This window comes from Lepisma saccharinum, chromosome 14, assembly GCF_977018435.1.
Source record: "Lepisma saccharinum chromosome 14, izLepSacc3.1, whole genome shotgun sequence".
Taxonomy (NCBI): Eukaryota; Metazoa; Arthropoda; class Insecta; order Zygentoma; family Lepismatidae; genus Lepisma; species Lepisma saccharinum.
In genome coordinates this window covers 77432978-77447650 of record NC_139242.1, presented here as the reverse complement: position 1 = coordinate 77447650, position 14673 = coordinate 77432978, and the positions used below count along the sequence as shown (strand labels likewise).

Sequence of the window (14673 nt, the reverse complement as noted above, 5' to 3'; positions counted from 1 at the left end):
CTTGTTTAAGCACTAATCATTATGTTTCCAATAGGACTCCTATGGGGCGTAAAACCTTGTAACTTTGCTCTATGTATATACTAGTGCTTTTCCAACATATTCACAAAACCTTAGAACCTTCACAGACAAAAAAAATAAAATTTCCCCCCTGTGTACATGTATAATTCGGATCCCACTGTAGGTCCAGTTTCGATTAGCCTTACTGTGCATAAAACAACAAATCCAGCCCAGAGTATCAACACATTCAAAAAGATAAAGTTTCTCCTGTACACTTGTATAATTTTAATCTCCAAGTTCGATACCCGGCGGAGGTGGTTCGGATCCCACTGTAGGTCCAGTTTCGATTAGCCTTACTGTGCATAAAGTAGACTTAAAACAACAAATCCAATCCAGAGTATCAACACATTCAAAAAGATAAAGTTTCTCCTGTACACTTGTATAATTTTAATCTCCAAGTTCGATACCCGGCGGAGGTGGTTCGGATCCCACTGTAGGTCCAGTTTCGATTAGCCTTACTGTGCATAAAGTAGACTTAAAACAACAAATCCAATCCAGAGTATCAACACATTCAAAAAGATAAAGTTTCTCCTGTACACTTGTATAATTTTAATCTCCAAGTTCGATACCCGGCGGAGGTGGTTCGGATCCCACTGTAGGTCCAGTTTCGATTAGCCTTACTGTGCATAAAACAACAAATCCAGCCCAGAGTATCAACACATTCAAAAAGATAAAGTTTCTCCTGTACACTTGTATAATTTTAATCTCCAAGTTCGATACCCGGCGGAGGTGGTTCGGATCCCACTGTAGGTCCAGTTTCGATTAGCCTTACTGTGCATAAAGTAGACTTAAAACAACAAATCCAATCCAGAGTACACGCGTCAATACCATCCACCATGAGTAAACTAACATGATCATAATTATCGTCCCTCCCCTCCCTCCGATTGTTACCTCGCTTTTATGTTATTCACGATGAAGAATAGTTTTTTCAAGCGCACGTTATGTATGCTCATATTTTTGTTTTGTTTATCGTAAATTTCGATGTTTAATCAAAACAACACTTCCTGTTCACTAACGCCACTCGAAATTATTATTATTAACACACACACACATGCAAGAGAAATAACAAGAAACAAAACTTACCTACAAAAGGCTGCTAGCAATTTAACACTCACAAATGGTAGTATAATCGCGTACAGTCGCAAAAACTTCACTGTTCTGTCCAGAAGCTTTCACACTACTGTGTTTGATTTGACCTACATCCACACCACAGAAACGAAAGTCATCTGGCCTCTCCCCTTTCAGCGTGAACTTTGGGAGTGGCGCGAATTCCACGCCGGAACAAACGTCCCGCCTGGCACAGAAGTTGATGTTTATCGCGGCGTCACGAATCCCACACCGGCTGCATAGAAGTAGATATTCACGTGTATTTTTCACAGAACACGCTAAACGCTACGTGTATCTGCAAGATTATGGCCTTGCATAAAAAAATCAAAGAATTTAAAAACAATAAAACTTTACCGCCGGGCAAACTGCTCGAAATAGACGCCAAACAGAACACGGCTAAATTAATAATAAATAGCATGTACGGGCAAATGTACGAATTGAAGGACATCCCCGAAGAGATTCGCCCCCACGTCAATCAATTTTACGTTCGAAGGCCGTTAGAGAACCTTTTACATTTTTGGTTGGGCACCACGCACCCTGGCGAGGTTATAGGGGCCAGGCATCCTAAAAACAACAATTATTATTTTGTTTGTTTGTTTGTGTTACAATACATATGCGCGCGCGTGCGCGTGCGTGTGTGTGTGTGTGTGTGTGTGTGTGTGTGTGGCACGTCGTTCCCCCGAGAGAGGTAGGTTTACAAAGATCACGATCTACGAACATTGCCGGAGTTGGAAAATTACGATAAGGTGCATTCGCTCACCACTGTTGCCAGCTATAGGTCTCTCTCTCTCTCTAGCCCTTGCCAAGTAAAAAAAAAAAAAAGGGTGTAGGTAGGAGTTGGCAACACTGCGAGAAAATGGAGCTCATGCCTTACAAAAGAAAACCATTAAGGCGAGCTCCACCGAGCTCCAATTGGTGTTTGTCAATTCTCTATTTAGGTCTACTCACAGTGTCAAATAGCACTTTAAGATATGATAGAAAGAAAATGTTTACACTAATGAAAATACGTGCAGGAGAAAATAAATTATTTTAAATAATAACATTCTTCCAGATGGCACGAAATGAGGTGCAAATATTTATATGCCCAGTATATTACCATATTAAGTGTCTTCTCGATGGCGCAGTGGTAGCGTCGTCGCCTTGTAATCGAGGGTTCCCGGGTTTGATACCCGGTGGAGTCACATAGTGGTTCGGACCCCACTTTAAACTGTAGGTCCAGTCCCGATTAGCCTTACTGTGCATAAAGTGGACTTAAAACACCCAATCAATCATATTACCATATTAAGTAATATTTATTTCCATATGTATTCTTTCTCCCTTCCAGTAAATATCAACTTGCTTTAAGTTGCTTAGACGTTCCAGCAGTATAGTTTCCAGTCATTAGACTTGGTGTAGCAATGTCTAAAATAATTATCATCCATGTCACATGAATAATCAATACAGGAAATAAAATGCAAAAACAGTATTGTACAATTGCGCATATATTGATCATGTCATAACTTTAGAAAGCCTGCAAGCAAGACTGCATGCAACTGTCGCCCCCTCCGCTTTCAGTCGACCTTGACCGGTAAGGCTCGGAAATCAGTTTATTTGTCTGTGATCAGTCAATGGCAGGGTGAGCACATTCATCGTTATCCATGTCCACAGGGAATGCGGCCGCTTGCTGGAACATGATAAGAGGTGTTTGTTGCTACTGCGCTGGAAAGAAACAAATGGGAAACTATTGATTGGTTTCTATTTGGAAGCAGCATTGAGTTCATATTAGTATTCTAGAACTAATGGAATATACTTGTATACAAACGAACTCTCCTTTTCTTGCCTCTACCAGTACAAAATCGATAACTTGGAACGATTCGACCTATCGATATTCCTTTTGCCTGCTTCATTTTAACAATGGGACAATTACTAATCGTGAAATATGTTCCTTGTTGTGTACACTGAAATTCGGAGCCAGTTGCAAACACCACGTTTTCGGAGAAGGGTACCAGAAGCTAGAAGTAACAGCATAATGCTCCCTAATTTTCCACACATGTAACGACTCTTATAAAATATTTGCTACTCTTCGTGTGCATAATCGGCACTGGACCTACAGTTTAAAGTGTGATCGGAACTACTGTACAGTGTGCATCCACCGGGTATCGAACCCGGAATCCCGTGATTACAAGCGAGTAATTTAACGGATAGAACTTGTTTTTTTAAGTGTTGAAAGGTATTTTATCAAACTATTAAAGCGTTGTACACTCAAATTGACAAGGAACTAATTATGCCAAATTTAAGGATATGGTCTTCAGAACATTCTTCTGCGATTTTGTGGCGAAATGTTTGAGAAATAAACCACTGTTTCTGCAGTATTTTGATGCGATTATCTGCAAAAAGTCGTTATGCTTTACCGATTCTCTGTACGTACCAATAAGAGACACACTCATGGCAATCGCGAGGCGATTAACGCACCACAGACACCAAAGGTGCCAAAGTGAAAATGCATTCTCACCACCATAAGCAGCAGAAAATAAGTGACTGTAATAATAGTTATAACCGCACGATCTTCAACTCATTCTTAGTGAGAAATTTATGTTTTCCCACGTTGTTTCAATTGTCACGAAAGGTGTAATAGTGTGATTTTTACCATAAATTATAACGTATCATATTTGTCATTACGAAGAGAATTGAATGTATTTTCATACGTAAACTTATTTTTGTGAACCAGTAAATTATCATAAAAAATTCAGTTCATGTGGTTCGCCACTTATATGGAAATGTCGGAAGTAGCTCCTTGACTCGTGAAGTTTGGCAATCTTTTGAGATAGTATAGACCATGTGCGTAATAAAACGTTTATAAAGCGCTTGAAACGGTTATACATATTCAGCACAATTTTCTGGTTTGCACGTTCTTCTATTATCTTCGTAGCGCTCTAATTTGTATAATACAGCCTATTATCTTTCAAATAATACACAAATGCTTTAGGAATTAGTTTGTGCTCACGCGCAAACCGAAACAAAACTGTGAGTCTGTTCATTGAGGTAAGAAGTGCGATTTCAGGATCTTTCACTAAGGATACACCTTTTAACGAAATAAGATTTACAAATTTAAGGCGAGGACTTTGTCGTGGAAATAGTTGCAAAACTCACCTAATTCGGAACAATATTTACGAGTGAACTCCGGGTTTTGTGATGGCTAGCGTATAAGGCGTGCAAAGAGAGTCGTGTGTTTGAGACGCAGTTGCACACTACCGCCTCAGTAGCGGAGCACATTGAGTGATGTTTTTAATATAATTTAATGAACATATTTTTTCTCTTTGTATGTAGCCAAGCAAAAAATATACTATATCGGCGGATAACTGTTAAAATGATATACATGCATTCCATGTAACATTTTCCCACATATTTTAAGGTATATAAGATATTTTCCGTTTAGAGTACACATTTTAAAATAAAAAGCGGTATTTGCGCCATTTGTCTAGTTTTCATTGAGTACGTCTTCTTTCTTTGTTTCTCTCTATACACACATACACACACACACAGGGTGGTCCATTTGTAATAAAAAAATATCTATAAATATTTCGAAAAATACACATCGTACGAAAAAGGGTTTCATGTTAAAAATCTAATCCTGCTGAATGGGAGTGGGGCCGTAAGATGGCGCTAACGGTTATGTCGTAGATGGTGTGGCGTTACTATCGGGGAAACGGACATTAACTCTTTTTTTTCAAAGGGAGAATCCCCTTTTTACTTGCAGAATCAAATAGACGACATAACCGATAGCGCCATTTGACGGCCCCTACAAGCAGTATATTTTTCATGTAGAACATTTTTTCGTAGGATGGATACGACATTTATATTTCAATGTGTCGGACAAACATTCAAAATGTAATTTCTACAAAAATTCGATAATTTTAATCTGATTGTAACAAATACGTCACCGTACCTCCACTTAATCTAGTTTTAAGTCACGAGTCACAACAGAAATATTCAATCCTCACTACTGCCATAGTTCTGAAATGATTCTTGTTGAATTTGGAAAACATGGCATATTACATTAAGTCTCTACTTTCGCTGTGTTCCCTTTCATAATGATACAGAGACGCAATGAATAAAGACGACGACGATGTGTTGAAAAGTGCCGCAAATTTTGGCAACGCAGGGGCAGGATTACATGGCAAGCAGCTGTTCGCATCGCCCGCGCTCCCTCCACTGGCATAGTTTGAAAAATCGACTATAAGGGGTCCGCACGTGTTGGTTCGGATCCCATTTTAAACTGTAGGTCCAGTCCCAATTAGCCTATCTGTGCATCCACTACAACGCCAGAGAGTTCTTCTTCTTCTCTTCCTAGACAAGATGTATTGTTCTTAATGGAATTTTCGAGACTCGGGCCTAAAAATCGAAAACTACTGTTACATATTTTTACATGTTTCAGTAATTGTTTCTACATGTTTTGTATGCTTTGGTTACATTAGTGATGAAGTCAAGAACTCGTCTCCAAAGGTTCTGTTTTCGAGTACCGGACAGGGCATGGATATGTTTCCTTCTTTTTATTTACTATACGAATTTACGATAATCAAAACAATTCACAATGTGTGTATTAGGAAATGTTCTTGTTTCCCTAAAGTACCGCTTCTTTTTCTCCAGATCATCGGAGTCGACTTTGTCTTCTTCATCCAGAAGAATACCCTCAACCGTCGCAGCCGCACACTCAAGATCGAGGCTTACAACGAGAGTTTCTCCAACAGGGTCATCGTCATCGAGAAGTGCATGTACTTCGTAAGTACTCATTATAGTGTGTTCTGAATTCGACATGTAACAGGGTGTCCTATTTGTGAGTTTTGGTGTAATGAACACAATTTCCATAATAGTAAAATGCAGTTATTTGTAAGCCCTTGTAAACTGAATTAAATTCAATAGAACCCACCTTCATGGCTTGTGGGCAGGGAGGAATGAGATTTTGGGGGAATACAACAAATTATTGGCAATTTACTTACTCTTTCCCACTTCGCCATTCAATTGCAACACTTTTCTGTCAGACAACTGGAAGCTCCATTTGGCGAACGCAAATGTGGCCTCAAGCGCTGCTGTACTTTCTGTCAAGACAAATTTAAATCGGCAATTTTTCAGCTATTATTAAAAATATGTTTTGTTGAAACCTTTTTTTTTAAGTTGAGTGACATCATTTACCATTTAAAATTGTCGAGATAATCCCATGCAGTCCCTCTCCTCTAGCGGCCAAAAAGGTACATACACACACATATATGTATATGAATGATGTGTTTGTGTGTGTGTCAGCATTATCTCATGATGTCTCTAGACCGTTAGTAGAATCCCCTCCCCCAACTGGAAATTTCTTAAATACTACACTGCTTGTGGGGCCCCAACCATAATACAGAAAATACCATGCCAGTGACCATCTACTAATACACAATTTCAATGATATCATGTGGGGGAGCAATTTAGCTATCCAGATATTTATTTTTCCTTATTTTCATATAACTTTATATTTGAAAATATATTTTTCCTGAAATTTTAATGGCTTAGTACTTACTTCCTTTGATCTGCTTAACATTTACAATACTTCTCCTTTCAGAGTAATATTTGGAAATGATTCTGTTGTAGCAAATCATGGTATATTTACTTATTTACATCCTGCTTACGAAATATATACCATTTGTATTTTGTTGTTTTGAGTGGAGTTGGGGAAAAAGCCATGGGGAATAACATCCTTCAGTGTTTCTGTTTTGTCCAGACATCATCCCCACCTCTCCAAAATTTCCTCAATACTCCTGTATATTTTTCACGAAGGCCCAATTTATGATCAGCTTGTCTCTGGATAAACTTTTGTTGACCCTAGCTCCGGAAATGCTGTTTTTCTATCGTTTCCAACTCTTAGTTAAGTGGAACTATCTGTCTTGCATATCTTCCGTGAGATTAGAAGGGAGAAAATATGAATGGGAAAATATATAGTTGATGATCAGAGTTGTGTACTTGTGGTTCAAGTGATACTTTAATGTGTTAGTAAATAGTGTCATAAAAATCACTCCATCCATTCCTTACCTACGAGTCAGTATGCCACTTCAGTTCTTCAGCATAAATATTTTGAGCAACACTGGATAATGGAGCATCTTATTCCTTGCCTCTTTGCTGCAGTATTTCACTCCAGCCTGCAACGAAAGCCCGCTTTCTCATGGTATCGGGAGATTTCTGTCTCCGGTCACGTGCCTGTATCCTTGGCCACATTAGTGATAATTGCTTTGTTCGTGATTTGCATTAACGACGTGCGTCTCGACGGGAAGTACGAGCGGTTCCAAGGTTGGTGAAATGTGGCACGGCAGCGTCGTACGTGCTTGCTTCACTCTAAGTCGTTGTCAAACAGTGATTTATTTCAAGCAAGTTCCTGGTAGGAAAAGCGAAATCGTTTTCACGAGTCGAATGAGAGCGATTGGGATTTTTATATCGGATCGGTAGAATATCGGTTACCGGTAATTTTTTTATCGGTGCTTTATCGGTATATGCCAAACATTCATATCGGCCCATCCCTAAAAAATATGCAACTTCTTTTTCCTATTCAAAACCTATTGCAGCCGCATGTCACATGTATTAATTAAGGAAGTTAATTATCCATTCATGTTCCAAGAAATATTTGCAATTTTATATCGGGATTGGTGAATTGTATACTGATTCTTTATTAGTACTGGCAAAAAATAATGTCGTTCATCAGTAGAGCCCGGAAGTTCAGGCATTTATTTTCGTTAAAATAGGCAGGCAAAAAGGCATTTATAATGTGGAAAATAGGCACTAAAAATAAAAAAAAGCAAAATAAACCGAGAAAAAAGGCACATTTGGAAGTCGCTTACTTTTATCTATAATTTCTGGCAAAATGTTAAAATATACATTGGGAAGAGCATTTCAATTTTCACCAAATTCACGCACGTAACCATGTAACTTACCACTTAATGGCACACTAAATTTCGGCATGATGACAACTACACGATCCTTTCCTTCCAAAGTGCAGAACTAAACTAAAGATAGAGAACTTGATTTTGGAATTCATGCAAAGGCCCTTGGGCATTAGTGCTGTTTCTTGTCAATAACCTCCTGACACGGACGCTGGACGTGATGACGTAATTGTGCAGATGTTCTGCACCAGGCTTTCAGCAGTCAATCATGCACAAGGAAATGTTAACCGAAAGGCAATATTCTAACTCAGCATGAAATACTTTTTTCTCACACTTTTCTCCTTCAGCAATGTTGAAACATGCCTGAGTTCAATATTACTTAAATAAGGCGAAAATTATTTGCATAATAAAAGGAAGAAAAATAAATGCCAACAACGTTTTTTGGGAGAAAAATAATTTATATACACACTTTTTTTTTTAAAAAAATGGTCCAATTTCATTGAAAAAGGCAAAAAAGGCATTATAATTAAAAATAGGCAGTGGGGTCTTAAATAGGCAAAATGAAAAGGCTTCTAAAACATTCGAAACAACGTAAAAAACGTATATCCGGAAAAATTGTATCAATATATGCAGTAGATAAAAAGAGGCATTTTGCCAAACTTCCGGGCTCTATTCATCAGTCTCTCTAATTTTATTTACCGTACAGTATGACGTACGGTATTTCTACAGGGGTGAGGGAGGGATTCTCACCCTCTTGTTGCACAACTTTGAACGCCTGGGCGATGCTATTCAATGACTTACAGAGACCTCCCATAAAGAAAAAAGTATTACAAAGTGCTAAAATTAAATAAGCAAAATAGTGTGTTCAGCGTAAGAGTCTGACTCATTACACTGCATAAGTTAGAGCAAAGGCGAAAAGTGACCTTCATCAATTCCTAAAAATAAAAACTTATTTTAAGTACCAATGCGTGTCACACAAAAGGCAGTGGCAGGCCCTATGTGGTCCGCGGGCCGTATGGACAACGCTGCTCTGTGATGAATGATTACGTAAGCACGAGAAGGCACTAGCTTGACCCGCCCACTTCTTGCTTAGCTACTGTACCAGCGATTGACTGCAACCAGTTGACAGTTTGTTGAATGCAACTCCTGCCGCGAGGTGACTTCCTAATAAGCAATTCAGCACAAATAATTACCGGCATTGGAAACTTAAAATATTTGCAATTTAGTTGACGGTACATTTCTAGGCTGAACAACCTGTACTTGTATACAGTTTGTTGTATAATAAATGCCTCTTTCTCGATAACAATAAAAACAGTAATAATAATAATAATAAGTTTCTATGATGCTGCTCTCCTTGAGAAAAAGCCTGCGGGCTGGCTTGGATGTGCCCATATCAGCAGATACTGTCGGTCTTGTCTTTAGTTTAAGTAGTTCTGTCTCCGTCTCGTGTAGAGAAATCTGGATCGGTCTGGTATGGTTCCCAAACTTCCGACTCTGGAACTTTCCTTGTGGGACAAAATGTATGTAGTATGAAATTTCACCGTGGTCGAAATCTATAGATCGATACCAGTTCTTTACAGATTTCCCCTGAAGGTCACACACATTTTCAGACAGCAAACAACTGCATGCACTCAGAAAGCTCCCAGAGTAGAATGGGCCATCTGCCGGAATGAGAAATCGAGGCCTGAAGCGAGCGAGAGCGCTTCCAACACTAACATCTTGGTTGATAATGGAAAGGGGGGCGGTAGCGTGGGGGGTGGGTGAAGAGGCAATTTCCTCTTACAACTCCACTTCAGCTGTCGTCTCAATTGTGACGCCCTGGCACGCACACAAGGAAGGAAGGAGACCCACTTCTGCTGCAAGGAATAAATCCATAGACTTCATTTAGTTGTTCGCTCACCTAACGTTCATGGTTATCAGCAAATTTTTATCTTTATATGAGTTCATCTGTGAGCCAACCGGCCCCGTGAACCATGACGGAGTGGCCAACGCAGGGACGTCGGAACTTTTTCCCCTAAGTGTGAGTAAGGGGGGGGGGGGGTTCAGGTTTTGAAGGACTGATCATTCCTACAATTTTTCAAAATCTAATATTTTATACAATTAAAGTTGCCCTACTTGGAGCCATAGGCGTGCGCAGACCCTCTGATTAGGGGGGGGCAAAAGCCTTGATGAATGTTTAGTCGAGAAAGAAATACCTCATTTTATCTCGCTGTTTTAGTTTCATTGTGTTGATGGGTATATGTATATACATACATACGAGTTGGTGTTTTAAGTCCACTTTATGCACAGTAAGGCTAATCGGGACTGGACCTACAGTTTAAAGTGGGATCCGAACCACTTGTGCCTCCACCGGGTATCGAACCCGGGACCCCTTGATTACAAGGCAAAGACGCTACCACTGCGCCATGGGGAGGCCCGTATACATACATACATACATAGATATACTTATACAGGGTGTCGCAAAACTCTTTCAACAACGCTTGGGTGCTGGTAGATATCATAAAAACAAGTAACTTTTCCCTATAAAGTTTACCTCGAAAGCGCTTAGTTTTTGCGCTATGAGCGCTTAAAATCTATCCTGTACGTATGCAACCCAACACAGCAAACGCTTGCTCTGACATAACTACCAGGGGCGCGTGCCAGGGTTGCCACTAGCGTTCTTCGTTTAGATAGAGGACTTGAAAACAACAACTTGGGAGCCTTGCCTGAGCAAAATCCAAAACATTAATGGTACTTGCGATGTTGTAAGAAGCATTCACAGTATTTATAAACTGACCAAGACAAATAATGGACCGACTGAATTTCAAGATTACTCATTCTAAAATATCTCCATAATTGCTTGATTGATTTGGTTTATTTTAATTCGCTTTCCTGCCTCCTTTGGCTAATCGCGAAAATGAGGATGATATGATGAAATAACAAATAACACCTATCTAGGCCAGGATTTAAACCCGAGACACCTGGCGCCGTAGCGAGCTGTGCTAACCACATCACCACGGAGTGTTTCGTGTATCATGCAATATCAACAATTGCAAGGGACACGTGAGAAAGGGGAAATCCACGAACGAACAAATGTAAACATGATGTGTTTGCTGCCTCGTTTCGAACACGCAGACTGAAATGTTATTACAATTGATTTATTGGAAAATTATTCCTATCTGTGCTAGCGTTATTGGTAATCGTGTTCGTCTCATAGGGAAAAAATTGCAAGGCTCTTTAAAAAGAATGATTGATTGATTTGCTTTATTGTACTTCGCTTTTGTGTCACTTTTGGCTAATTTGCGAAGATGGGGATGAGTGATGATATGATGAAATTGATGAATAGACACCCACAAACGTCCATACCCAAGCCGGGATTCAAACACAAGACCCCTGGCTTAATTTTGAAAACAGTGGCAGCCTATAAGTTTTACTGACAACTGATATGCATGTAAGAAAAATTATGTGTTTGAAAAGTGGGTTTCAAGAAAATTCCAACGATTATTTGCAATATTAGGAACATGCGAATTAAAAATCTCTCTCTCCCACCCTCTCTCTCGCTCTCTCTCCACTCAAACTGGTTCATCTTCAATGCTCTATTAAAGAAGTTGTAGGAAGAAATTAATATTTTATTGAAAAGAATTACTGTGAGTTCGGTGCCTACTGCTTGTACTAGTTTGTTCCGCACTTCACGATATAGTTTGATATTGGTACATCAAGAGAAATCCTCGCAATTTACACTCTTTTCATGTGTGAGAATTAGTTTTCTCATTTTGTGTATTTGCTTCACATTCTTATCATCGAACGTGAAAAAAAATAATCAAAAGGAAACCATTGAAAACACGTCATAAATTGTACATATTTATCATTCATTGTAGCAACTTGATATCAACATTGAAATGTAAGAGTAACATTTTCGGAAGGCATCAAAATGTCAACTTTTAGTTCACCCTGGAAACAACGTTTTGTAGCAAACGAGCGAGATTCTGACATCTACAGTAGATGAATTTCCGGGATAATTCTTGTGAATTTATATTCTTCTCATTGTACGTCATTTTTCTACACTTTCAGGCAAATAGTAAATACGAGGACGAAAGATCCAGTGACACCTTTGTCCAGGTCGGAACTCTTGTCTGTCCGGAACACTCGGTAGAGAGATCATGTGTTGATCACTAAACGTACTCAGTCACCAAAGTGGCTCAAGAATATTCATCTGCCGGAGAGGTTTGTTTCTTTTCAACTTGCTTTTTATAACGAACTCTATTCGCAATAGCGCTAGTTCACAATTTTCTAATAAATCAATTGTAATAACATTTCAGTCTGCGTGTTCGAAACGAGGCAGCAAACACTTCGTGTTTACGTTTGTTCGTTCGTGGATTTCCCCTATCTCACGTGTCCCTTGCAATTGTTGATATCGCATGACTCCGTTGTGATGTGGTTAGCACAGCTCGCTACTGCGTCAGGTGTCTCGGTTTAAATCCTGGCCTAGAGATTGGTGTAATTTGTTATTTCATCATATCATCCTCATCTTCGCGATTAGCCAAAGGAGGCAGGAAAGCGAATTAAAATGAACCGAATCAATCAATCAATTATGGAGATATTTTAGAATGAGTAGGCTAATTTTGAATTTCAGTCTGTCCATTATTTGTCTTGGTCAGTTTATAAATACTGTGAATGCTTCTTACAACATCGCAAGTACCATTAATGTTTTGGATTTTGCTCAGGCAAGGCTCCCAAGTTGTTTTCAAGTCCTCTATCTAAACGAAGAACGCTAGTGGCAACCCTGGCACGCGCCCCTGGTAGTTATGTCAGAGCAAGCGTTTGCTGTGTTGGGTTGCATACGTACAGGATAGATTTTAAGCGCCCATAGCGCAGAAACTAAGCGCTTTCGAGGTAAATTTAATAGGGAAAAGTTACTTGTTTTTATGATATCTACCAGCATCCAAGCGTTGTTGAAAGAGTTTTGCGACACCCTGTGTGTATATATATACAAGGGTCGTTCAAGGTTGACCGGGACTTTTATATGTGCAGAGGAAATAGGTAGCAGAAGAAACACCAAACTATGTCAGTTTTTCAAAGTATTCTCCGTGCGCGCCGAGGCACCGTTGCCATCGTTCTGGCAGCTCCCGAATTCCTTTGGCGTAGAAAGAACTTGGTTGTTGCCGTAGCCACTGGAGGACATCGCTCCGCAGTGCTTCGTCTGTCGTGAATTTTTTCCCTCCCACATGGTCTTTAAGGAGTGCAAACAAATTATAATCACTGGGGGCTAAATCCGGACTGTAGGGGGGATGGGGCAGAACTTCCCAGCGCATGTCGGCCAGAGTTGTTGTTGTCACATTGGCCGTGTGAGGGCGGGCATTGTCATGGAGAAGAATGACATTTCCAGACAACATCCCAGGTCTTTTCTTGCGAATGGACTTTCGTACAGCACCACTCAACAATGTGGAGTTATACTGGGCATTAATCGTGCTCCCTTTGTCCAGAAAATCCACATGGATAACGCCCTTCATGTCCCAGAAGACACTTGCCATGATCTTTCCAGCGGACGGCTGCGTTTTGCTTCTCTTGGGGGGCGGGGAACCTTTATGCCGCCACTCCATGCTGCGTCTTTTGGTCTCTGGGGTTGAATTGTGCAACCATGTTTCATCACACGTGATGATGGATTGCAACAATTCGTCACCTTCTGCTCGAAACCGATTCAGAAGCTGTTCACAGACCGTCCTGCGTGTCCACTTCTGATCGAATGTCAGCTGGCGGGGAACCCACCTTGCACAGATTTTGCGGAAGTGTAAGTGGTCGTGAATGATTGTCTCAACACTCCCGACACTGATATTCACCTCGGCAGCAATATCCCGCACTGTTACTCGCCGGTTTTCAAGAATCATTTGCTCAACACGTGCGATATTCACTGGTGTGACTGCAGTCGGGCGAATGTGTCCATGCGCTTCATTTGTCACCAGCTCCCGTCCTTCGCGAAACTGCTCACACCATTCGTACACTCTTGTCCAGGACATCGTTTGTTCACCATACTGTGCTTGCAATCGTCTGAAAATCTCAGCTGGTTTCACTTTCTCCTTCACGAGAAATTTGATTACACACCGCTGCTCCACAGCCACAGCCACACTGCTTGCCGCCATGTTCGCTGCAACTGCTGCGCATGCGCGAAATACGTCATGCCCTTCGCTAGTTACTCGCGAAGGAATACATTACGTCACCCGCACGTTTCATCATGATCCGGCTATTCATCGATTTTTTACGTACGAAAATCCCGGTCAACCTTGAACGACCCTTGTATATAGATGTAATGCAGCAACATAGAGGCACCATAACAAATTTAAAAAATTGTCTCTGAATTGTGCCGCGCTCCTATTTCTCCAAACAATTGTGTCGATGCATTTAAGACGCAACAAGAGTCTGAAGTACTTAGTAGTAACTTCTCTCGCTGGGAATTTACAATGCATTACAGAAAACAATAAAATTGCGATCGATTCGAGCAAGAAAATTTTTAGATCCAAATATTTGCAAACTGAAAGCAATATTGATTTAATATGGCGCAAGAGAATTCATGAGACGCCATGGCATTCTCATTGACAATTTTTTTCATTATGATCGTTAGGAGCCCAGGGCCAACTCCTGCCGACCCCTA

General features: G+C 40.2%; 1 protein-coding gene across 1 annotated transcript in view; it reads left to right on the top strand.

Moving 5' to 3' along the window:
* The window catches only part of retm (real-time), a 133742-nt gene that overhangs the window by 73370 nt on the left and 45699 nt on the right, over positions 1-14673 (top strand). Inside the window, exon 3 of the mRNA XM_083136008.1 lies at positions 5791-5922. Within this exon, the coding sequence (XP_082992134.1) occupies positions 5791-5922 (132 nt within the window). The remainder of the gene's footprint in view (positions 1-5790; positions 5923-14673) is intronic.